Raw genomic sequence first — 26,001 nt, 5'->3', positions numbered from 1 at the left:
TCTTAACAAAGATATGGGGCTGAATTACTGAAAGCTCTAAATCCCGTGGTAAAATGAATGAAAGTCAATGGAAGTCAAGTCACGCTCCTCATTTTGTGTTTTAAACAAGGACCTGTGTGTCCTGGTGAGGGGGTTGTTGGGTTTGTGTGTTGTGCAAAATAAGTTGGTTTCTTCTTTTTTTTTTTTTCTTCCTCCATCTCCTGGAGCTTTAGAGCAAGGGCCAAAGGTATAAATCAGGGATGGGGGTTGATAGCAGGGGAGGAACATAAAAGAGCGTTGCTGGAACCAGGCTTGCAGGAGGAGCACTGACACCGAGTCCAAGGAAGGAGAAAGACGAGGCTGCAGTTCCTGGACGGTCCAATCATGCTGTGGTTCTTTGGGCTGACCTGTGTCCTCTGCATTGGAGGACACGTCGTAGCGGGACAGAGAGGTAGGAGCCAAAAGCTTCTGTTTCACACTTATTTTAAATAGTCTTTGTGGATAACCGACATGGAATAAACATATAATGTAATTATTACGGTTTCTGTTGTTAAGGTTAATGTTAAATGTGATAGAAAGTCAAGACAGTTAAGCAGGATCTTTAACAGAGGAGTAAACAAATAGGTCTATTGCACAATGCTCATGTGAGCAAACAAACAGAAAAACCCAGGAAATTCATTGTAGTGGAGAACCTTTCCAGTAAATCTTACGTTCACTTAAGACGTTGAAGATAATTACTTTGAGACTCTTGCCTTCCTAGTTAATGACCTTTTATGAAGGCAGACGGTGATTTATTTCCACTGTCGTCTCTTTCTATCGTGGAATTCAGTCAGCAAACAGAGTGGCTCCTGATGAGAGGAACATATTTCCTGTGCTTCGCTCTCAGGAGGCTTCTGCTCTCACAAAGCTCTTCTGCTGTCCAGGGGAACAGCAGATGAGCTTTAGAGAACACGACGGACTGGCGTTAATAAACCACTTCGACTGAGCTCATCATCAAGATGTAAATCTGTAAATCTGCTAAACTATTTTGGTCGGGGGAACACCCTGAACCAGTCAGATAACCATGCAAGTAGACGGACCCAACGGCAATTTAGAGAGACACAGTTGTGTTTTTGAACTGTGGGAGGATGCTAGAGTACCTGGAGAGAACCCACGCATTTACAGGGAGAACATGCAAACCCATGCAGAAAGGGATTTGAACCCTTTCTTGCTCTTCCTTTCTTGAACTTTTCTTGCTGAAAGACAAGTGCTTTCAACTGCTCCACTCTGCAGCCCTGACTCAATTAGAGATTATTAGTTTGTAAACGGCGCATACCACTTACGTAAATTTAGGTATGATGCTAATTTGTGACACCAGGCACTCAAGGAATGAAACAAACAATTATTTTCTATTTTTGCTCAAACAAAAAAGACAATTTCTTTTTATGAAAATATATGTTTCTCAACAGCCACTGCCTACTGTTTCATCATTAGAGTGTTTTAAATACAACTAAAACCTTTGCTGCACAGACTCATGAGCTCCTATTGCCTTTTCCACAATATAAAATCTGTGTTAAAAATTTAACTTTAACATGTTTTTGAACAACAATAATTTTTTTATCCCATAGTGTTTCAAATATATGGCTAAATACTGAACAATCCTTTTAATGTACTGTCCCCAACACTTTTATCCGTTGTTTCTTGATTAGGAAATATTGTATTAGGATTTATAGTTAATGAATTATGTAATGATTTGTCTTATTTATACATATTTTTTTTTTCAAATTTACTGTAATCTAATCCTTTGGTTCAAAGCTGAATAGTTAAAATCCATGCACACAATTAGCAATCTCTATAACTATACACTAATTATAGATATTGCTAAATAATATCAGTATTAATTAATCCCATTCCTTAATTGCCTAGTGTTGCTAAAAGGCTTCAAACTTAAAATTAGAAATAAACTTTTGAGTTTTGGTCATATCTTGCATGCGTCTGATGTATTAGTTAACCTACATGTGTTTTTGATTGCACAACCTACGTTAGGCTAAGACTATTTACTGAGTTTATCGGCCAAATTCTTGGTGCAAGTATTTGTAGTTCACACTCTGCACGCTAGATGGTATCAAAGTACTTCTTCTTCTTCTTCTTCTTCTTCTTTTGTTGATTATTTGATTTTGATTTTATTATTTGTTTATTTTGAACATAATTGGAGAAAATAAATAAATAAAAGCACAAACAAATATCAAAGAGAAGTACTTCTAAAATATTTCTTATATGAGAAGCATATGCATCCACCAACATTTCTGGTATTCATCCTCTTGGCTGTATTCATTGTGAATACAGCCAAGAGGATGAATTAGCATGATGCTAATTAGCTTCCCACCTGTGTATGAAGCTAATTAGCTTCCCACGTCCATAAGAGGCTGATAATGCGACCTTTAAAGCTCTGATGTTCTAGCTCCTAGTGGCTAGAACATCACAGGGGGCAGATCTACAGATGGATGCACAGACCTGTACAGGATAAACGACGGCACCCTGACGGCCATTACGTATCAGGATGAACTCCTTTGACCCATTGTGAGACCCTTCACTGGTGCAGTTGGTCCTGGGTTCCTCCTGGTGCATGAATGTTCAGCCTCATGTGACAAGACTATGCAAGCAGTTCTTGGAGGGTAGAGGAATTGGTACCATTGACGGGTCTCCATGCCCCCCTGACCTAAACCCAACAGAACATCTCTGGGAAATCGTGTTTAGGATAGTTTTGAATACTTTTTGGGCAGATGTCAGGAAATAGGATGACATGAAGAAGCCATATCGTTCTGCTTGCAGACACACGAGAACTCCCACTGGTTTTTATTCCCGTACCTACGCTTGGCTGGAAAATGCAGCTTCCAGAAAATCCTTTATCTTTCCATATCTGGAAAATCACTTATGGAGCCGGAGTCAAAACATTGCAGACTTCAGCGAACGAATGAGCTGTTTCAGAAAAAGATCTGTGGGTTCTGAAGAAGTGGATTTCAGGATCAGACAGGCTCTGGATCATGTTCTTTAAGACAAATCTGTACGGACACCCCGGGGAGTTTAAATTTAGTCGCAGAGGTTCAGCTAACAAAGCGCCCATTGAAAAGGGAGAATTGGAAAGTGAACCTGGTCTGCACGCTTGTAGCTTTAATTATTTTCAACCTGTTTTTTTTAAAAGTTGTGCACATTTATTATGACTATTGTTTTACTGAATGTTAGCAAATGCTCTGAGAATGAACCGCTCTGAAAGGCAAACTATTTGGCATTGAGTGGATCATTATGTTATGAAAATTGGATCGCTTTGGAAAGATCTTAAAAAAGTAACAGAGAACCATTAGCCGGGAGTATTTTGTTTACTTTTTACATTTATTTAAGGCCAGACTGTGATCAGATATGAAGCCCCCCCTGATAAAATCTCAGTGCTGTTTTGTGTGCTAAAAAAAAGTGCTGCTTTGTAAGCCTTTTCAGTGTTTGCATAAGATCCTCGGGTTGGAGCCTGAACACACACCGGCTGTATTTGGGCCAAGGAGTTTCAGGCTTACCAGACTGAATTCTCAAGCGGCCAGAGTTAAGCTTTCAAACAGATTCATGACTGTTAACACCAGGAGAAATGTACACAGGCCGCGACCACACGGACAGTAAAGTCTCATGGCGGACAGACCTTTAATGTTCTGGTATTTCACCATTTGTTAACAATGAGCTACGATGTTGACACAGTTGATGCATCACAAGGTATCGGTGCATACTAAAGTCTGCCCCCTCAGGTTTTACAGGAGCTTTCTGGACTTCTGTTTGCACAAAGGAACGGCAGCTTGTCCAGCTGGAGAGCAGTCAAAGATATTATGGGGCTGACAAATAAAAAACCCCACTCAATTTATAATTGTAGGAAAAAAAAGACATTTATTATCCAAAACAAAATGTTATTGGGAAGAAAAAGTGATGATAAAGATTATTTATAGGGGTTTGGTTGTTAGTAGTGGCCTTATTTCTGTTTTAGGACAAAATAAAATACTTTTGCTCCTTAGCATAAAACCATTGTAGTTTAAATTGATCAAAAATCCACACTGAAATTTAAAAAAACCTAAAAAATAGGTAAAAAGCCATGTTTAAAACATTGACTTTTCAATTTATTGATGTTTTTCATGGCTACATGATTTACAGTATTTTATGTTTTTAAATTGCATAAGGGTTTTATATACAGTTCCTTGCAAAAGTATTCATATCCCTTAAACTTTTCACATTTTGTCAAGTCACAAACTCGACCTTCTATGTTTTGGGAGTTTTATGATTGAATGACTGATTGAATAAATACCAGAAAAGATTGGTGTGGATTTGTATTTACAGGCCTGAGTAAACGTTTTGTAGAAACACGTCTCAGTGCTTTGAGCTAAACTATACCTAAGGCCAGCAGCACTCCATCCACCTTCCCACAGATTTTAATGTGCTGAATTATGGGCTTCCCTGTCCTTGCTGAGGAAAAGCATCCCACAGCATGATGCTGCTTCCACCATGTTTCAGCATGGGGATGGCATGTCGAGAGTGGTGTGCAGTGTTAGTCATCCACCTTATGCCACCACGTTTTCTATGTAGAGCTGGATTTATGCTGAGATTAAATTAGACACAGGACTCTGTGTACTAGCACAGTGATTCCTGAGTGCAATGAAAACTTCATTGGATTATGTTAACGTGCAGCAGATCAAAGGGGGCTAAAAAAGATCTGCCACACTTTTCAGATTTTTATTTCAAAGAGGATTTGAAAACCATGTATTCTTTCCCTTCCAGTTTACCTTTGAACATGGAGAAGCAGCGTTTAGTTCCTATGCTCCACTTACCTGGAACAAACTTCTAGAAAACTGTTAAAGTGCTGAAAGCCTGAGTTCTTTTAAATCAAGATTAAAAACACATTTGTTTAAAATTGCCTTTGAATGTTCTAGTTAAACTGTTTTACTGTTTTTAATGTTCTTTTTCGTATCTACATTCTATCCCTACTTGCTTTTATTTTTTTATTTTAATCATGTAAAGCACTTTGCATTGTCTCTGTACTGAATTGTGCTATATAAATAAATTTGCCTTGCCTTGCCTTACTGTGTGTTGGCCGAGACAAGTCAAGCCATGTTTATTTATATAACACTTATAGACAATTCATAGTGCTGTAAATGAACAGAAAAATATTACACAGGGAAATATTACACAGGAAAAAAAACTTTACATTAACAAATTAATTAGCTGAGTAAATCCTGGACTAGACTTATTTCATACATTAGCAAGCATACAGAAAGCATAAAATCACAGTATTTAATTGTTTCTATACATAATAAGAAATAAACTAGGTAAATCCTTGAGGGTTTCTGATCTAAAGTAATTTTATCCAACTTTTCTAAAGCTACAACTAGAATAACTTCTTTTGCTTCATTGTTTCACTGGAACAAGCTTCATCACAAACATTTTAAAGCTTAATTACAGTATTTGTATTCATATTTTACCAAAAGAAAAACATTACATTAAGCTGAGTAAATCCTTGACAAGACTAAAATTCAAAGCTTAACTGTTTCTATTCATACATTAACAAGATCCTTAAAGCTACAACTTGGGGTCTCTGATTTGACCTTTCTGGCACTACAGCTAACACAGAAAGCAACAGAGTAGAGGAAAGGTGCAGTGAAGGCAGTGTGTGTGTGTGTGTGTGTGTGTGTGTGTGTGTGTGTGTGTGTGTGTGTGTGTGTGTGTGTGTGTGTGTGTGTGTGTTAGTGTAGGTCTGGCAACTGTAGCAGATAGCCCTCGCAGTCCAAGTCATTGATAGTGACGGGACGTTATCAGGCAGTTCAGTAGCACTCTGTTCCAGGTCACAGATGTCCCAGAGCGACTTGTTTACATAACATCCAGGAGAAATCAGGATTGTCTGCCTTTCAAGGGCGACACGGGGAGGCCAGATTCTGATAATAACATTTGTCTTGGGCAGGCGGACTCTTGTTTTTCTGTCTGCCTTAAAGTCTCACTAGTTCTTCTCAATGGCAATTCCAAAAAAGCAAAAATTGTAGTCATTCTGGCAAAGCCAGGCTTCCAACTTTCTTCAAGATTGTTCCCAACCTTCCAGATAGTTCAGAAACCACTACTGCTCTACATATCCCTCACATAGTTCAAGCAGCCTTGACATTGAACGAAACAGCTACCAACGTTTTCCAAATTTCTTGATACTCCAGGTAACCGCCAGCTCCAAAAAACAGAAACCCTGTTATCCTAACACATTTATAACATCCTCGACTGAGAAAATGGAAAGACACACGTTCCTCCTCCCACTGTGTGTCCATTCAGGCACAGGGGCTCTCCTTCACCCAGTCTCCTCGTTGAGTATAAATTTGATCAGTTGCGTTGAGAGGCCAGCTGACCAGATCCATAATGTACAATTTGGAGAATATGTGAATAGAGCCTTGAAAAAGAAGCAGGGAAGATACGGGGGAGGGAGAGAGGAAAAAGCCTGCCACATAAATTTTGTGTTTTTGGGTTTGTGGAGTGCTAAACCGCGGAGGGGGCTAGCGAGATGCGGCTAAGATAAAATAGCTGAAGTGAAGTGTTTTTTTTTACCCCCAAAACGCTTAGAGCCCCATGCGAAGCTGTGGGGCTCCCAGCGGATGTGCACATCTGTTATACGCGGTGTAATGTGTAATAAGACAGCTGTTATGTTAGCTGCCATGATTCAGTGCGTCTAGCCTGGTTGTCACTTTGTTATGTCCCTTTTCTTGTGTTATTGGTCGAGTCCACAGCAGCTCAGGCCTTGTTGTTTTTTTTACTGCTAGTTATTCACGCATCTGGACTCTGTAAATACACATATATACGACCAAATCATTGCATTTAAAGTAAATACGCTCTTAAATATGTTCCGTGGACCTCTGCTTTTCTCTTAAAAAGGCTGTGGTTTGTCTAGGCTGCGAATTCATTCGTTTACTCGACTTTGGCAACCAGTTGCAATATACTGAAACCAGTGAAAAGCTGTGACCCGAAAACACATATTCTTCAGACATTGCAATAAAATGTAACAATAAACTATATCAGATGGCTCTGCTGCCTTTTATTGGTTAGAATAAAGCTTAGTTAACTGATTAGTTTGTTATTCAGTCAAAAGTACATGCTCATTGCTGTAGATTATGATTATGATACTTGCCCTGAATATTCGCTTCCAACAAAATAAATTTTTCTTGTGTATTACAGTAGTTTTCAAAAGAAAGATGAATGAAGATACAAATAATTTGTATTTTCTGGCAGAATCTGTATCTTGCATGGACTAACATGACTTTGTAAAGTGCCTTGAGATGACATGTTTCATGAATTGGCGCTATATAAATAAAATTGAATTGAATTGAATTGAATAAATCCCAGGCAGAACATATTGAAGATAAAATTAATTGGCATTTACATTTTTGTTGAGCTCTTTATTTGACTAGGTGCTGTTTTCTGTCTGTACCAGATGGAGAAATTATCAGTCAGATTAAAATGACTAACCTGGCCTTGGCTGAGATTAAAGAGTTGCTGAAACAACAGGTAAACCCCCCTCACTGTAATAAATATGTTGCAATAGTTTACAATTAGCATCTTAAAACTAATTAGATTTAGACATTTCATTACATTGATTTAGACCTACTTATAAAGCGGGTCTGAACCCATAGTTGTGCTAATTTAAGGAGCTAAGGATGTTTAATTAGTTGATTGTTTATTGCAGGTTAGAGAAATCGTGTTCTTGAAGAACACGGTGATGGAGTGTGAAGCCTGTGGTGAGTCAGTCAGCTCATTTTATTGCTCCAGATTTGAGATTACAGTGAATGAAATCCTGCATAAATTCCCAGAATTAATATCCCAGAAGTACCTCCATTAGGAGGATTCATTACTGGATGAGATGAAACCACAAGAGAAAATTACAGATCAGATTATGTCTCGTAGGAATGGGAGGTATTCAACCCGTTTCCCCCTGTGAGCCCAACCCCTGCCACCCCGGAGTGAAGTGCACGGAGTCCCTTGATGGTCCTGAGTGTGGACCCTGTCCTGACGGCATGGAGGGAAACGGTACCCGCTGCACCGACGTGGATGAGGTATGCAGGGATAAGAATATTAGATTAAAGAGCAGCACGATAAATTATTTTAATTCCTCACAGATTGGGTTTTAACAGACGGCATCTTCTCATACCTTGTAATACCTTAAATCCTGAAAACCGCCAACATTCTCGACGCTCCGAACTAATTATGCATGCAAACAAAATGAAAGCTATAGTCTTAACCACCTTTTTTGCATGTTTCTATTTTGTATATCAGGATGAAGGTCAGTAAATTGGTTGAAAGTCTTTGCAGAAAATGTTTGTTTAAATCTATCTGACCCATCTGATTTATTTAAGGAACAATTACTCTTCTGTCAAAACCAACCAGCCAACCTTATGGAGCCCTATAAGTACCAACATCAAGAGTTTTAATTTTCTGTCTGCATTGTTTCCATTGTTTCCAGTGCACGGTGATTCCCTGCCACATGGGTGTCCGTTGCATCAACACCTCACCTGGTTTCCGCTGTGGGTCCTGTCCCGCTGGATACACCGGACCCCAGGTCCAGGGGGTCGGGCTTGCCTTCGCCAGAGCCAACAAGCAGGTCAGGACTAAACGTTTATTTACAGTTAAACTCCAAATTGTCCATGCCCCAGGCAGATTTATAGTTAAAGCAATCATTTATTTTAACCTGTTTGTTCTTGCTGAAAGGAATATTAACGTGTTAGAGCGACCCAGACAGAGACCTGACGTGACTCTGTAGCTATGGAGCTAAAGATTAGGGTGATGGCGAGGAGGCTCCACACAAAAAGATAAATCATCAAAAGACCGGCGGAAAGATAGAAAAAGTTGGTCAGCAGTTATGAGAAGGTTTTGATTGCTGCAATAATAATAAGTGTATGAAAGACTATCAGAGAAGGCAGGGTATAAATAGCTTTTCCTAAGTGATTTTTTTGTTTTTTCAAGAAACTGTAAAAAAAAATTATCAAAATTAATACTCCTTTTACCTTGTTTGATTATGTTTTGAGAGATGCCTGCCTTTTTGGTTGAATCAAAATTATTTTAAATCAAAATCTGCAAGTTGTAGTTGTGACAAAAGTTGGAAGTATTCGCATTAGGCTGAAACCAAGACTTATATATATACATATATGCTCTAACTACTAGCACCCCTCAGTGGTGGCCACATTATGTGGAAATAGCGAAGCAACATCTCAAAACATCAGTCAGGAAGTTTAATCTTAGGAGGTCAAATGGGTCTGACCAGCCCAAGTCAGTTGCAAAGGGGATTAAAGACGGCAAAGTCATGATTTTGGGCTGACCATCAGTCCCAAAATGTGGGCAGAGAGCTTTTAAGTAGACCTACATATCTGACCCAGTTACATCAGTTCTGTCTGCTGGAATGGGAGAAAATTTCATCAAAACCATTAACAGACGCTTATGGGGAGATACCCGAAACATTCGATCCGGGTCAAATGTCTGCAGTTTAAAAAGCAAGTAAACCAAATACAACAAAAGAAAAAAAATTCTAGAAAAAAAATCTTTCTCATTATAATGGTAATTCGAAAATATGAATATTGTTGGCAATCATAACTGACCATAAAAATGTATTCTGATTTAATGTCAGTTGAAGCAAAAAAAAACTAACTTGTGCATCATATAACACAGTGAAAATATATGATTTTAAGTATAAACATATTATTTGTCCTCAGAAATCACAGCTAATAAATTGGATCATAGTTTGCAGGTAGGCTAAATTAAATTACTTAGTAAATCGTAAAATAGCTGAACACGTGTTCAATAAAGTTTTAACAGCAGGACGTAACTTCATTCATGTCTAAATCATTGTGTTTCTGTGTATAGTGCTATATAAGCATTTCTGTCTTACTGTTTGCCCTTTTTAAGGTGTGCAAAGACATTGACGAGTGTGAAGGTCCCAATAATGGAGGCTGTGTGGAGAACTCTGTCTGTATGAACACCCCTGTGAGTATAACAGCACCACGTTTCATTTCAGTCTCCCGCAGATGTACCACTCTCCAGGATAACACTAAAGAAAAGGATTTTAGGACTATTTCCCTCTTGCAGGTAGACTGAATCCAGCCAAGCAGCACAGTTTAACTTCAATGCAGTACAGCTGCCTTTAACAATTTTCTTGTATTGTGCGTGTTTACGAAGACTGACACTCTTTTTATTCACATTTTTTTAAATCTAGATGAATTTATTGGTTTCAATCAAACCATTGTCAACTTTTCCAAAAGTTTCTGCAGATGTTAAGCAGGGTGTTGCAATGCAAAAAACCTCATCATGATTCTAGTTGCAGGGATACGGGGGATGCAAGGTACATTCTAGACAGGTTGCCATTCCATCACATAGATACACAACCATACACTCCTCAGTGTAATTTAGAGAGAATAATTAACCGAGCAGTCATGTTTTTGGACTGTGGGAGAAAGCTGGGGTACCCAGAGAGAACCCACGGATGCACAGGGAGAACATGCAAATTCCATGCAGAAATGCCCAGAGTTGGACTTAAACCCAGAACCTTCTTTCTGCAAGGCAACAGCGCTACCCACTGTGCAGCCCATTCATTAAAGTTAATGTGTATAAATATAGTTAAATGGAGATGTGGGATGCTGATAGGCTCCTACTAAAGGAGACTTAGGCTGAAATTGAATAAAAAAAAAAGAATAGGCAAGGGCGTGCGCACTATCGCAACCAGCTTCAGTTATTGCTTGTGTTTTCTTGCAAACAGATCTAATAGACAATGTTTATTTGACAGTCAACAATCACACCATTGTATATTCAGTATGTCCAATAGTATTCACACCACCCAAACCTGGCACAGTAACTTTTTTAATCCACTTTCTGCTAAAATACGCCTTTTGGGAAGGTTGTCATATTGAAAAAACAATATACATTCATTTCCTTTCCTACAGTCAGTTAATTAATGAACCAAACCATGTAAAAGGCTTTTTAATGTGTTTAGGGCTCGTTTAGATGTGGCCCCTGTAAGCCAGGCTATGCTGGGGACCAGCGGCGTGGCTGTAAGCCGGAGAGAGCTTGTGGGAACGGCCAGCCCAATCCCTGCCACGCCAGCGCCGAGTGCATCGTCCACCGAGAGGGTACCATCGAATGTCAGGTGACGCCGTTCAGCTTTTACTTTGGCTGTCTGATGAGTTGGCCTCCATCCTTTTAGCATGTTGTGTATAGAAAAAAAACATAAGCAATAGAAAAAGCTCCTGGATAATCTGCTACTGTTGCAGTGCGGCGTGGGATGGGCGGGCAATGGATACCTCTGCGGCACAGACACAGACATTGATGGGCTCCCTGATGAGAAGCTGAACTGTCCTGACATGAACTGCAAAAAGGTGAGATCCCATTTTATCCCCACGTTTCAGGTAATGTGCCTCGAATACCTTTAGGTTGATTTAGTGTTTCAGGCAAGAAACTCTAACAAGAGATTTTCCTGTTGCAGGATAACTGCCTCACCGTGCCAAACTCCGGCCAGGAGGATGCTGACAACGACGGAATCGGAGACGCCTGTGACGACGACGCAGATGGGGACGGGATCCCAAACATGCAGGTTGGAGCACGAGCTTAAACCCTGCCGGTTTTCTGCTGGTTCGGGAACGGAGAGACTAAATGTTGTGTCCGCAGGATAACTGTCAGCTGGTGCCCAACGTGGACCAGAGAAACATCGACGAGGACGACTTTGGTGACGCCTGTGACAACTGCAGAGCGGTCAAAAACAACGACCAGAAAGACACAGATTTGGACAAATATGGTGATGAATGTGACGAAGACATGGATGGAGATGGTAAGAGTTCCTTATCGTCCAGTTAGACAATAATCCAACAATGGAAATCCTGATAACTCAATCAGCAATCTTGAAGATTTAGTCAAAATTTGACTTGCTTAAGCTTTGCCTCGTATTCACTGGTATTATTATTATTATTATTAACCCCAGGTATCCCAAATCACCTGGACAACTGCAAAAGGGTTCCCAATGTTGACCAGAAAGACCGAGATGGAGACAAAGTGGGAGATGCCTGCGACAGCTGTCCTTACGTTCCCAACCCTGACCAGGTGAAGAATGTCTTTTCCTTTTTCTTTAACTACCCGCACATCAGCGGCACTCTAAAATAAAGCAGTGATGCTTTTAGACATGGGTTTTGTCATGGGGGAGTAGTTAAGGCCTCCAAGAGGGGTCACAAACAGTTAGATTATTAATTATGCAACACACTGTGCTGCATAAGACAGATGTCCTAAACCATTGACTCAAAAAGTGATATAGAGCCTTGATCTAGAGTCAAGAATCAAGAAGACAGCTGACATGAAACAACAGAAGACCAAAGACGACAAAGACAACTGAATAACTGGAGAAATATTTAACTCATATGAAGGAATCAACTTAATTCCACATATAACCTATCAAATGCTCCAACTCAGAGTTATCCTATCAGCCTGATGTCTGAAATGAGATGAAGGATTATTGACTTATTCAGATACCTTTAGATTCTGTCGAGGATTTGTCGTACCACAAAGCTCCTCAACTCGTACCAATAACCATGGTAAAAGGTCTTGTATTCCTTCACCTGTAGAACACCATAAATAGGATTGGTGAGAAGAGGCAGCTTTTGTTATACAAGAATAGCATGGCTCTTGAAGACACTACAGGCACCAAACGTTCCCTGAACAGGCATTTAGGGGAATAAAGGGGTCCTTCTCCAGAAAACAGGTATAGACAACCAAACTACCATTACCCCCTCAACAACAAGACAAAAGTAATGATGTGTCTTTATGGCTTCCATTGGCAAAAGCCAAACTCTTTCTCCTGAATCCAAGAATCAGTCAGAGTTTTTTAAGATACTGGTTTCTATCAATCCCTCTATAGATGACACACACTATCTGGTCCCATTAATGAACAGTTTGAACCACCAACCAGGGGTGCTACTACCATATGGGTGTTGTCTCTATCGTTCATGCCACAATGAAAAGGTGTGTCAGTACCAAGAGATCCACAACCCTGTCCACCACTGGCACCCTGCAGACTGAGGAGGTTTCCAACCACCTCTGACTAGTTCTGCTCTGAGCCATCAGACTTGCTCCTCCTCCACGGAGGACATGGTGGCTGGATTAAAAAGATCTTGAAAGTATCCCTTCCACAACTAGACAATATTACCACTCTCAGTTGTCTCTTTACAAGACAAACAGCCTAGAAGAGTCCATGTTTTCCCTTTTTTTTCAAATCTTCAAACGTGTTGCTAGAACTTCCTGGAGGGCAAATGAAATTTCTTCTCCGCAGCTTTCCAAAACTCCTTCAAGGAATAGTGTCTACTTTTTTCTTCGTCATTCACAGAAGCCTAGGTCCTTCTAGCCTCCCAGCTGTCAGCTGTTTCATGAGTCCGCAGATACAACCATGTCTTAACAGCCTCTTTAACGTGGCCGTTGTCGACCAATGGATCCTGTTGCTGTCACAACAGGACAGCAATGACCTGAAGCTCAGAGCTTCTAGAAGCCATACCTGCATCAGAAGTCCTAACAAAGGCCCATTTGGATGCCTTGTCCCCAACCTCACCTGGAACATGGGAGAAAGTGTCAAGGAGGTGTGTGTCGAAGGTCCGGTCAATGGGTTAATTATCTGCTGGGTAACAAGAGTAATAATGGGTTTTGAATAGATTTGGCCACGAGTTAAATTTGGTAAAAGCAAATAATTACAGGAAAATCCCCTGAATTATGTACCAACATATGTAAATGTCCTAAAAACTAAAGTTAAAGGGCAACTGTGTTGTGCAGCTTAAACTGTATCTCGTGTTAATTCTCCACTGTTCTCAAACACATCTATTCCTCCTCTCTCTACAAGGTTTTAACACATCTTCTCCTATCATGTTTCTTTATGCAAAGCAAAGCTAAATGTGAGCAGAGATAATCGTTAATGTGTTGTTGCAGTTGACATGGTTATCAGGTTTGCTGAAGTGTTGCTTTAAAGGTATATAGTGACAAATTATAGCCTATAAAAAAGACCAAAAACTGTTTTATCACTATAAAATAAGGTTATTTACACCAAGCATCCATCCTAATAGTGTATTAATAGTCCTTTTTAAGCCTAAAAATAACCCAAGCACCCGGCGCGATGGGCAGATATAAACAATGGGGCACCATCTACTGGCAGTATTGCCGAACTATCAGAAAGCGTAATAATAAATAAAATAAAAATGTATAAATCACTGTTAATAATAATGCCGGACCGAGCCGCTCGGCATGATCAAAGACCAAACGTTATTAAAAATAAAACAATCTAACAGCAACTCTAAGGGCCTTATCTCAGAACATCACGGAGAAATTAATTTCCCGTTCATAAATGCTAACAGGCAATTTATTTGTATAGCACATTTCAGTACAGAGACGATGTAAAGTGCTTTACATGATTAAAATACAGGAAAAAACAGGAACACATCATCAAGGTAAGAACCAATCAATCAATCTATCTATTTATGTTGTTTTTACTTCAGATTGTAGAGGCTAAGAAGAGCATTACTAGTACTGTAATAATAGTAATCTATTATCACAGTATTAATAAGGTCAACTTTGCGGTCAGATCTGAGCCTCTGCAAGTTTAGCGTCCGCTTCAGTGAACATCAACGTTCATAATGTATTCCCAGAGACGTTATAGTCTTTTCCCTCCTAGAATAATTTTTTTTTTTTTTGCTTTTTTTTTTTACACTAGATCTTGGACCATTTTTCATTGTTTCGTTGGGAGATGCTAATAGCTGTTAGCCGCTTCCTTGTTTTAACCCCTGCCGCGCAGTACGTACTTCCTTTGTTATTGTAAATAAACATGAAAGGCTTTATTTATCAACAAACTTAGCATAATACAAAGCGTAAAATGCCAAAAATAATAACTAATACACCAGCAAGTCCTGACAATCTTTCATAGAAACTTTGTATGCAACCAGAGTGAGCTTCTGACGTATAAATAAAAAAAGTCAAATAACATGGCTAGCACCTTTAAGCCCGACAGCTTCTCACTGTTGTGTCACAATAACAACTAATGCCATGTTCGTCAGATGGACGCAGACAATGACTTGATTGGAGACCCATGTGATACCAACAAGGACAGGTAGGCCACTGCCTTCATCAATGACATCAAACATGTTTGCTGACAGTGTTTCGCAGCGTAAATTTTTATCTCATGAACTTGTCTCCAGTGACGGCGATGGACACCAAGACAGCCGGGACAACTGTCCAGCCGTCATCAACAGCTCTCAGCTGGACACCGACAAAGACGGAAAGGGTGATGAGTGTGATGACGATGATGATAATGACGGCATCCCCGACCTGCTGCCACCTGGTCCCGACAACTGCCGCCTGGTCCCCAACCCTCTGCAGGAGGACTTAGACGGTACGAACGAATACTCGAAGATCAATCAGCCTGTTGCTATCAACCCAATAAAGGAGAAACAGTCACGACAAGCAGGGCTACTTCATGTTTAAGGAGCAGAGTTTTGTGTTAGCATAAAATAAGACCAGCCTGTTCTTATCATCTCCCGTAACCTTAAAGGCTGTTTGGCTACAGCTTTGTTGGCCAGGTTTGTGTGGATAAAACAAGGAACTTAACTTTGATTTCACTGCTTCACAGAGACGGTTTGTTCATCAGGGCGATTGGGCGACGCATTACCAACGAGAGAAAGAGAGAGGAGGGAATTTATAAGTTAAACCAATGAATCTGCGTTAAATGTTACGTTGAGTACGTCGCCTCCTGTGTCCCGCCTCTTTTTGGACGATTTCAACATGGTTGAATATCGCCCTGATCTCTCTCATAGACGTTCACGTTAAGAATGTTTTTTTTTAATATGCAGGCTCTGCAATGCATTCTCTATGGCTTCCGACAGCGCTCGCACTAACGTATTTATGTCATACAGTATGTAGATCTGCTGGATTACTGTCAGGTGTGAGAAGAAGAATGTCCGAGTATGAACAAAGTTTGATTTAAAAAAAAGTGTGAGAAATGTACTGGAGCATTTAAAACCACACCTACAGCAGCAATTGAAGTAGGGGAGAAATGCCTTTAGATTTAAGAAGAACAAAACTAGAAATAAATTATTGGCTGAATTTAAAAGGTAAAAACTCAGATTATCCAACTTTTAAATTTTAAATCCATGTTGGGAAAAAGAAAAGAAAGACATGAGGAGTTTTGGATGGACAATTGAAACGAAAAAAATTTTTTTTAAAATAAATGATTTAGAAATTACTCAAACAACACCAATATATATGAGAGGGCAAATAAATTGGCAAAGAGGGCGATTCAAAATCCTATAAGTTTTATCATTAAAACAAGTAAATCTGAGGGAAAGAGAATAATTAAAGAAAAACTTATGGAAAAATGGCAAAAAAGGTGGGATGAAGAAAAAACAGGTAGATGGTTTTATAAAATTAAAAAACAGTAACAGAAAGAAGAAATGGAAGACGAAATAGAAAAGAGGAGAGGGTGATAACAAGATGAAGATTTGGGCGTTGACTTTACATCAAAATGTGTGAAATGTTAATTGTAAGTCCAAACTCACAAAGCACTGACGGTAAACAGGGTTGACGTAGCTGTTAGTTCACCCATTAGATGGGTCACTTTAGCTATCACTGTAACTATTGCCCCCCCAACACATTTGGCAGGAGCCGCCACTGCTGCTTCAGCGTGTGCAGACATTACGTATAAATATGGTGTTTATTAGAGTGACAGTCTTTGGGAAGAAACTGTCTCTGTGGAAATAGCCCTGTGTCGCGCCGAGCTGAAAGTAAAAGTCAAGTTATTTGTGTCCAGGATGTGTGGGGTCTGCAGAAATGTTAGGTGCCCTTTTCCTGACCCTATAAACATGTACAAGTCCTGGATGGAGGAAGAATCCACCCTTTTGATCCTTTCCTGAACTCCAGCATCATCTCCACAGTCTGCTGCTGACTGCACCAGGAGACCGGCTGCTCCACCAGGAAATTATCCACCAGTCAGATTCAACTCAGCTGTTTGAAATGCTGTGAAATTACATTAAAGCCCATTTTAAGACCATAGTCGCACAATAAACACACGCGCTAAATCTCCAAGATGAAACACTTTGTCGTTTTTACACCATCCATATCTATTTCCATAAATCAGGGGCCACGTGTGCTTTCAGAGCCTGCAGCTGGAATTAGGGAACCAATGTGGCTATAATTTAACGCTCATAAGAGCATAAGACCCATGAAGGGCCAAGCTCTCTGTCATGGTCCTCAGACATGTTTTCCAAAGGTATTCAGTGCTTTAACTAAAAGCAAGGCTGATGTGCTCCGCCCTTCAGCACGTTTTTATCTGCATCAGGCTCTGCCGATCCGAGGTCACATGGACCTTCTATGATGATATGATGTCTCTGGTCTATCTGCAGACTATGGTGCTGCTTCTGTTGATGCCTTTGCTTGGATCATATCAATACATCACAACCCACAATGGAAATTAGTTTGTGACCGCCTCCTGAGGTGAATCAAGGGTGTAATATTGGCTAATTTCCGTCCGGCATGAAGAGATGAGAAAAACTGTGAACGGGACAGTGGCTTTATTTAGACGAGGCATGTCCTAAGTGCAGCCTGGGGGATTTTATGTGCAGATGGTGGATGGAAACTTTTTTTTAAAAATAAGGGCAAAATTATACGACACATTAAATCTTTAATCCAAAAAATTCCAAATGTTAGGTACAACATGAAGCAATTGTCTTTTAATTAACCTCACTTTTTACATTCTCTTTAATCTATCCAAGGACCTTTACTCAAATGCAGACTATGGTGCATTAAAGGAGAAGTCCGGTCAAAATCAGAATTCAAACTGCTGAAAGTACTTTAAATATAAAACTACTACATACTGTGCAAAAAATTATACGTTTTTTTAATTAATAATAATTCTCATTTAATCATGTTTATTTGGAGGAATCCATCTTGGTCAAGAATAGTACTGTCACCTCCCATTTTTTGACGTCACTCGGCGGACCCGCTGTTGAGCAAGTTTCAACGCTCTGTTTGTCACGCGCACTATTTTCCAAGATGGCGAGGGCTGGTGCTCTGTACGAAGCAGAGAGTGATGAAGTACTTAGTGACAGTGATGAGAGTTCTGTGGAGCTATCATCATCTGATAGCGATATGGATGTTTTAGAAGAGTTTCTTGACAGAAACCGGACTTTTGACGGAATCCAGCGCACCTTTTTCCATTGCAAACTCAGTCGGGTCCTACAGAATATATCTATACACGCCTGTGTGTGTGTGTGTGTGTGTGTGTGTATGTGCGCGCTCCGCGCAGCACGGCTTTGAGCCGTGGAGCGCGCACACAAACACACACACACACACACACAGCGGAGGAGAGATCGCTGAAGTGACTTAAGTTAGCTGATTATTATAGTATAAGTATTAAAATATAAGAGCATTCCAGCACATGCTGGGCGGAGCACAGCTTTGCACGGCGCTGCAGCTGAGCGCGCGCACACACAGACACAAACACACACACACACACACACACACACAGCGGAGGAGAGATCGCTGAAGTGACTGTGTTGAAATAAGCAATGTTTTTTCCACTTTTACCAGTTGTGTTGGAACATCCGATGGCCATGTACGTGGGCATTGTTCCTTTAGCAATTGCTCGTGGGAATGTCAGTGGTGAAGTCCTCTGGAAATCCGAAAAAATTATTGATGATCTCAGCTGTGTAGAACGGCTCCTATTGACTTTGCATGGAAAGCGGAGAGAAATGCTGTCGCCGCTTCCGCTTTTCCACGCCCCAGGATGTGATGTCAAACGCCCCTTACTGCCCAAATATGGGCAGTAATGTCAGCCCCCATACACAGTGATTCAGACGACAATTTATGTTTTTATTTTCTTATTGATTAAAGATAAGTTCATTAAATAACCACAAACGTATTAGTTTTAGTTATAGCTAATGATACCCTGATTTTTCCTTGTTGACCGGACTTCCCCTTTAAAATGTTCTCTAAATGTATTAATTAAAATTGACTTAATAAAGCAAGTGCTTTCAAAGGAATATTAACCCAATATTATATTAACCCAATATACTGCTGAGAATAAGGCTTATTTTTCAATCAAACTCAGAAGAACCTGAAATAGGATTATCATCTTGTAATGAAGCAAATGTGCAAATGTTATTGTTTTTTAAATTTTGGATCTATATGATTTACGTATACCTGTTCTTATACTGTTAGAAAAAATCCTTTATTTATTCCCATTCAAGCCCAAAATGATTTGCAAACTGGTTGATCATCTTTCAATAAGGGCAATGACCTTTGGATCTACAGTGATTTCCATAACCTTCTCTACAGAAAAATCTGAGGATTTGCTTTTTTAAAATGATCGCATTTTGTAGAAGAGATAAAAAAATACAACATAATCATTGGTTATATTTTATTTTTTTCAGAAATTTTTGCAACTCTCGGCCATGTTTAAAGTTTATGGTGAGAGCAGCGGAGCTGCAATGAATGGCTAACTCCGAAGCTAACTGCTAAGCTAACCACTTCCGGATATATATCCAGATATATAAACACTAGAAGTGTGCATGCACAGTTAGCAAGAGGGCGTTAGGTGAGCGCGTCAGACTGATTGGCATGTGGGACAACTAACAGATAAGGTGATTCCCCCAGAACTTTAAAGACAGAGGGTAAGAGCAGGACCAATCCTTGCTCTTTGAGTTTTTACAGGTCTGCAGCTCCTACAGAGATCAATTTTTTTAATCTCCTTTTTCTGAATACATAATTTATTGAGCACTGTCAGAATGGAAGGATCATTTCACCCAGTATAACAAAAAGTGTTTCTGAACAGGATTACCAACTATAGCTTTAATTTGCTTTCCGGCGTTCAGTGCATCCATTGCACACTTCTGTTCCTGTCTCTCAAGCACCCCCTGGTGGTGAAAACAAGCATCACCGCGTTGGTTTCAACTTCAATTTCAACTTTTGTGTTAGTTCCTTTCTGTGAATCTCAAGAGTTAAAGAACAAGATCATGGAATGAAAAGATGACCTGAAAGGAGACAACAGAGGTGTGCAAAAATGTATGTCCACAAATATAAATGTACTGAGGCAGAGTGGGCCAATATTCCTTCACATAAGTGAGAGAGACTGAAAGTTATTGCCGCTAAAATAATTTACATTCTTTGTTAAACATGGCGTTTACATTTTAGGGTTTAAATGATGTCAGTGGGGTTTGTGTTTTCTGTTTAAGCTGAAAGCGGGTGCACTTTGTTTTCTCATGATGACCCTATCTGTTCCTCTCACAGGTGACGGTGTGGGTGATGTGTGTCAGAAGGATTTTGACAACGACACCATCATCGATCCCATCGATGCTTGTCCTGAAAACGCTGAGGTTACCCTCACTGACTTCAGGGAGTACCAGACGGTGGTTCTCGACCCTGAGGGAGACGCACAGATAGACCCCAACTGGGTGGTCCTAAACCAGGTCGGAGAGCTTTCCGACAGCTTCTTTATTTATTTCACCAAATGCTCTGTGAAGCTAAGTTTCATTTTGAAATCAACATTTCTGTGTGCGCAGGGAAGAGAAATCGTCCAGACTATGAACAGCGACCCTGGTTTGGCTGTTGGTAAGAACAGTTGATGGACATCTGGGGAAGGTCTAAATCAGGGGTGTCAAACATACGGCCCGCCGAACAATTTTGTCTGGCCCTGTGGCTAAATGCATTATCATTATTAAAAAAAAAAAACAGTGTCCTGTCTGGCAATGTGGCAATAAGAATTGTTGTTTTAATGCCAAAAAGAGCTCATCAGATTTGACTTTCACAAGTGGAGCAGTACTGCTTTTGCCATAGTGCTCCGCTTGATTTATGAATGTGAATAGTTTTATTATGATTCATGCGGGGAATAACTCAAATGATATGGACACTACAATGGGGAAGTAGGAGAGGAAAGGAAGAACAAGAAGAAAAAAAGAAAAGGTGAAAGAAAGAGGAGATAAAAGGAAGAGAATGATAAAACAATTCTTGAAAAAAACATGTACATTTAATTGTATATTTAATTGAAAATCTGCAGTTCCTATATTGTCCATGAGGGGCGCTGTGTTTTAATTAGCAGATTAAGCTTCAGGTGTGGAAAAATTTTAATCATTTCTTAATTTTTATCTGTTTGATGTATTTTGTCATACAGGACAGTGTTTTAAGTTCCAAAAAATGTGAATAAATGTTTTTCAACATTGTACAATCACTGTGATCAGTTCTTATGCATAATGCACAAGTAAATGTTTGACTGAGTAAAAGTATTGTTGAAATTGCACATACTTTTCTTAAAAACGCTGAGGTTATTTATAATATATTGTGTAAAAGTGAAATTAATTTAATATAAAAATCAACAACAAGTCCACATTTATTAGTTCTATTTAATCTTGCAATGAGTTTACTCGTGTGGCCCTCTTGAGATCAGATTAAGCTGAATGCGGCCCCTAAACCAAAATGAGTTTGACACCCCTGCTCTAAATACTCTAAATCAGCTTTTGAGAGCAGAGAAAACAGAAACACATGACTTCTCTATCATGATTTAATAGTTAACTCTTTACTTGGTGTAAACTAACAGGAAGTTGGGTTTGTACGGTTGTATTTTCTCTTGCTCCGTCTGTAAGGTCCTTTTCTAAACAGTCTCAAAAACACTTAATGTTTGCCAAACATTCTGTTTTGTGCATCTGATCTGTGTGCACGGACGCCGTCCTGCAGGCTACACGGCGTTCAGCGGCGTGGATTTTGAAGGGACCTTCCATGTCAACACGGTAACGGACGACGACTACGCTGGGTTCATCTTCGGCTACCAGGACAGCTCCAGTTTCTACGTGGTGATGTGGAAGCAGGTGGAGCAGATCTACTGGCAGGCCAACCCGTTCAGAGCCGTGGCTCAACAAGGCATCCAGCTGAAGGTAGCTGGGCTGAAATTTACACTCCAGCCAAACTCTTTGTCCGTTTTTCTTGCCTTTTTAATGAGTGTTTCCAAGTTCTATAAGTGAAAACTTACTGGTCTGCTTTCAAATCTCTTTATGGGGATACATTTTCCATAATGAAGAGGCATACACTGAATTTCCATTAAAAACTATTTTTTTAAAGTCAAGAGTTTGGTAGCAGCCAAGAAGAAGATAAACAAAGACAAACAACACATTATTTATTTGGCCTTACCCTTGTAAGCAGGTCAGAAGTCCAGGGGCAGCAACACCTAAACTAGCAGACTTGTGCATGTTATGATGTGGCACAATCATACATGAAAGAGCTTATTTCTTTATGTTTTTAAAGATTTATTCAGAAAAATGTCTTTGTAAGTGTGGACAGGCTTCCGAAGTCTGAAAGAGTCACTGCAGCTCTTGTCAATCTCTGCCTCAGAGAAAGGCCTGGTTTAATCATTTAAAAGACTTTTATGCCTTGCAATAACATTCATACCCCTTTTACATTCTGTCACATTGCAAATACAGACCCGTGCAATGAAGCATGATGAAGCAGTGCAGAATTTTTAAATAAAGGAAGATATTACATGAAAAGTATTACATTATTGTTCAGCCCACCTGGGTCAACAGTTTTCAGAGGCACCTCTGCGATCACAGCTCCAGTTTCTTCCTCGTCTTTCACGGCGGGGATGCGTGTTCAGGGGCATGTCTGGTTCAACATTTGGAACGTGTCAAATCTGACCACAGCGCGGTTTTTCCCTCATGTTTGCTTTGTCCCCTACATGGGATTTGGCAAACAGGATTTCTTTTGGTTTTCGTCCAACACAGCCTGACTTCTTGCTATTCTTCCTCAAAGGGTATCGATTCAGTCGGATAAGAAAGCCGTAGTTTTTTATTTCACATGGTAGACGTCACAAAAAGAGTACAAAGAAAAATCTCCCATTAATGTGGACTGAGAATGGAGAAGTGCTGCTTGATAAGACCAGATGAATGGGAACAACTGCTCATAGATGAGGACTCTTTGTTATTTTCCGTTTGTGAGCAGGCGGTGAAGTCGAACACGGGTCCAGGTGAGAATCTGAGGAACGCCCTGTGGCACACAGGTGACACCAGCGACCAGGTGAAGCTGCTGTGGAAAGACCCTCGCAACGTTGGCTGGAAGGACAAGACTTCGTACCGCTGGTTCCTGCAGCACCGACCCGCGGACGGCTACATCAGGTACCGACCGGGCTCATATCGGCCCGGGGCGAATGGGAAATTATTGCTGCTACAGTCTTAGATGGTTTCTTATGCAAAATGAATAATCAGCTTCCTGGAATTTGCCTTTTTCATTAAACACCTGAGGTAAATACATGGAGACACACTTAGCAGTGATGCCTGTAGCGTCGCGAGAGATCTCACTTCTGTGGTGTTAGGAAGCATCGTAAAAATCTCTGTGGGGGGAGAAGAGGATTCAAAATGAAGGCACAATGCAAAGGGTGTCTGGTGGATGAAATAAATAACATTAATGCAGGCAGGGAATGAAAAGAACTGCCGACAGAACGACTGCAGGAGCCACAGAATGGCAAGACAACAATAAGAATCTAAGAATTATGCTGAGTAAGTGAAAAAAGCAGGATTAATTGAAAACAGAAACAGAGCAAAAAGAGCCAATTTAATGCTCTAGGTTATATTTTATATGGTTATTTTATATTTTAAACATACACTTAGAAAATAAATCATATAGCATCGCTTTTCCCACAGTCTTAGATGAATAAGACGATGTCACCTAATTTATATGCTAAACGAATTACAAATAAATACCAAAATATCAGAAAAAATATATATAAATGTCCTAACCACTAGATAAAAATCCTGTTAATAACTGAAATAATAATTGTCATAGTTAAAAATTATAAATACGAACAATTAACCTCAAAGTCGAATTCAAATAACCACACAGTTTGCACACAATGAATCCGTACATATGCCACATTCACCATTTTTTGTAAATACAAGCATTGCAATAACTATAAATGAATAATAAATTAAATAACTGTATGGTAAAGTTAGATAAAATACCCACATACAATTATTTGCAAAACTATGTACAAAAAAGGCAACTTACGGACCTCTAGAGGCGCTTTTCAGTTCTGAAGAAAGAAAAGCGATAAAACAGAAGGTCCATATAAAAAAAAAAAACTAAAAATATAAAACACAGAAAAGCAAAGCAGTAAGACATCTGAAAAGTAAAAAGAGGGACCTTCAAATGTTCAGTGAATATGTATGTGTGTCTTTAGGATCTGCTATTTATTTCATTCATTCATTTATTGATTTAGAATGCGCTTCAGAATATTCTAAGAGGGAGACCAAAACACACAAGAGTAAAATGATAAAAATACTCCAAAAGATCATAGAAAACAGAATAATTCAGTTAAAGAACAATGTGCCTAGGAACTTTATTTTTTCTGAACAAATGAGCCCTTAGTTTTCTTTTAAATGTCCCTGATGGGACGGAGGTCCAAAGGAGGCCGGTTCCAGAGTGGCTGTGACCACCAGGAAGGGCCACTCCCTGGAACATGCGGTAGAAATATGGAGATCATTGCTGCAACCCGGCTTCACATAAGAGTAGATCTGTAGATCCTGTGGAAGGATGACTGATGCTGATTTTATTGGCTGCAAGCGGCAACATAAAAACTGTAAATAGAAGCGGACCAAAAACAGAGCTTTGTGGGATCCCACATGAAAGAGGAGCACTAGACGAGGCAAAATTAATAATCATTAAGGGGAAATTCCATGTAAGTTCATTTGGCTGGATGCTAACGAGAAATTTCAAAAGTGTCTCATTTGATGTCATCAAATCGACTGTGTGTGATAAAACTGTGATTATGCTGAGGGTATTTTACCGGGGATTCTGCTGCCATGTGCTGCTGCTGCAGGGTTCGTTTCTATGAGGGTTCCCAGATGGTTGCAGACACAGGCGTCATCATAGACGCCACCATGAGAGGAGGCCGACTCGGAGTCTTCTGCTTCTCCCAGGAGAACATCATCTGGGCCAACCTGCGTTATCGCTGCAACGGTGAGTGGAGGCTCTGAGAGACTGGAGGGCTTTCCCTTCTGCTCCAGGGCCTGATCTACCTCTGCTTTGGTGTATTCCAGCAAACTTTAGGACACTGTTTTACACATTTTATGCAGAGAAAAATTACGTTTTGAACATTTCCTTTAAATAGCATGGAAACTCTACAGGTTCTAATCTTTCACATCACGATAAAACTATAAAATCATCTCATAGCTTGATGCTGAAGAAATAATTCAGAGAAGTCAGAACTGAAGCTGAGTTTTAAAAAAACTGATTCTGTTCACTAATTTGTCGTGTTGTTGATGAAAAACAAAGTTTTTTCATGTACAAAATGTCCAAGTAGGGCTGGACGATATAGGAAAAAATGCATATCAATAAAATATTGATAAAATCATATTGGATCGATATTGATAATTATCAACAAATTCAAAACATATATTTTAAGTACAACCCTGGCCATTTTATGCTTTTGTTTAACGACCTATTTTTAAAAACAGACACAAACACTGAATTCAAACTGAACCCTTTATTCAACCAACTTTTTACCAAAACTGCAAGTTTTAAAAAAATTAAAAAGAACATGTGCTCTCTGATCTATTTGAAGGGGGCGGAGCTTGGTTCCTGGGTCTGTGTTTGTGATTGGTTGAGAGGATGTAATGGCTGTAATATTGACCTACATGGCTTTTTTTTTATCTATGTTTTTTGGCCATTTTTCAATATTTTGTAGGGGAAGTGGTGGCCTAGTGGTTAGAGCATTGTGCTTGTGTCCTGGAGGTTTTGGGTTCAACTCCCACAGACTGCCACTCTGAGCCTCTGAGCAGGACCCTTAAGGCCAGATTGCTCCCAGAGAACACATTTCATTGTAATGTATGGTTGCAATGACAATAAAGATGATTATTTTTTTATTCTATTGAACTTTTTCTATCATCGACATACGTCTATCGATCGATCTGTATTGTTATTGATTTATCGTCCAGCCCTTTGTCCAATCAATGTAAT

General features: G+C 39.7%; 1 protein-coding gene across 1 annotated transcript in view; it reads left to right on the top strand.

Annotated features, from left to right (window-relative positions):
* Window positions 1–242: 242 nt before the first annotated feature.
* The window catches only part of comp (cartilage oligomeric matrix protein), a 26,077-nt gene continuing 318 nt past the window's right edge, over window positions 243–26,001 (top strand). The window contains exons 1-18 of the mRNA XM_036140809.1: window positions 243–430; window positions 7,445–7,518; window positions 7,697–7,748; window positions 7,915–8,063; window positions 8,471–8,608; window positions 9,907–9,984; window positions 10,988–11,140; window positions 11,265–11,369; window positions 11,477–11,584; window positions 11,659–11,818; window positions 11,969–12,087; window positions 15,069–15,121; window positions 15,210–15,403; window positions 20,293–20,471; window positions 20,565–20,613; window positions 21,733–21,929; window positions 22,990–23,162; window positions 24,863–25,002. Coding sequence (XP_035996702.1) covers window positions 364–430; window positions 7,445–7,518; window positions 7,697–7,748; window positions 7,915–8,063; window positions 8,471–8,608; window positions 9,907–9,984; window positions 10,988–11,140; window positions 11,265–11,369; window positions 11,477–11,584; window positions 11,659–11,818; window positions 11,969–12,087; window positions 15,069–15,121; window positions 15,210–15,403; window positions 20,293–20,471; window positions 20,565–20,613; window positions 21,733–21,929; window positions 22,990–23,162; window positions 24,863–25,002 — 2,188 coding nt within the window. The 5' untranslated portion in view covers window positions 243–363. The remainder of the gene's footprint in view (window positions 431–7,444; window positions 7,519–7,696; window positions 7,749–7,914; window positions 8,064–8,470; window positions 8,609–9,906; window positions 9,985–10,987; window positions 11,141–11,264; window positions 11,370–11,476; window positions 11,585–11,658; window positions 11,819–11,968; window positions 12,088–15,068; window positions 15,122–15,209; window positions 15,404–20,292; window positions 20,472–20,564; window positions 20,614–21,732; window positions 21,930–22,989; window positions 23,163–24,862; window positions 25,003–26,001) is intronic.

The sequence above is a fragment of the Fundulus heteroclitus genome, chromosome 9 (genome assembly GCF_011125445.2).
Source record: "Fundulus heteroclitus isolate FHET01 chromosome 9, MU-UCD_Fhet_4.1, whole genome shotgun sequence".
Classification (NCBI taxonomy): Eukaryota; Metazoa; Chordata; class Actinopteri; order Cyprinodontiformes; family Fundulidae; genus Fundulus; species Fundulus heteroclitus.
The sequence above is the reverse complement of the archived record's forward strand: the minus strand, read 5'-3'. Positions and strand labels throughout refer to the sequence as shown.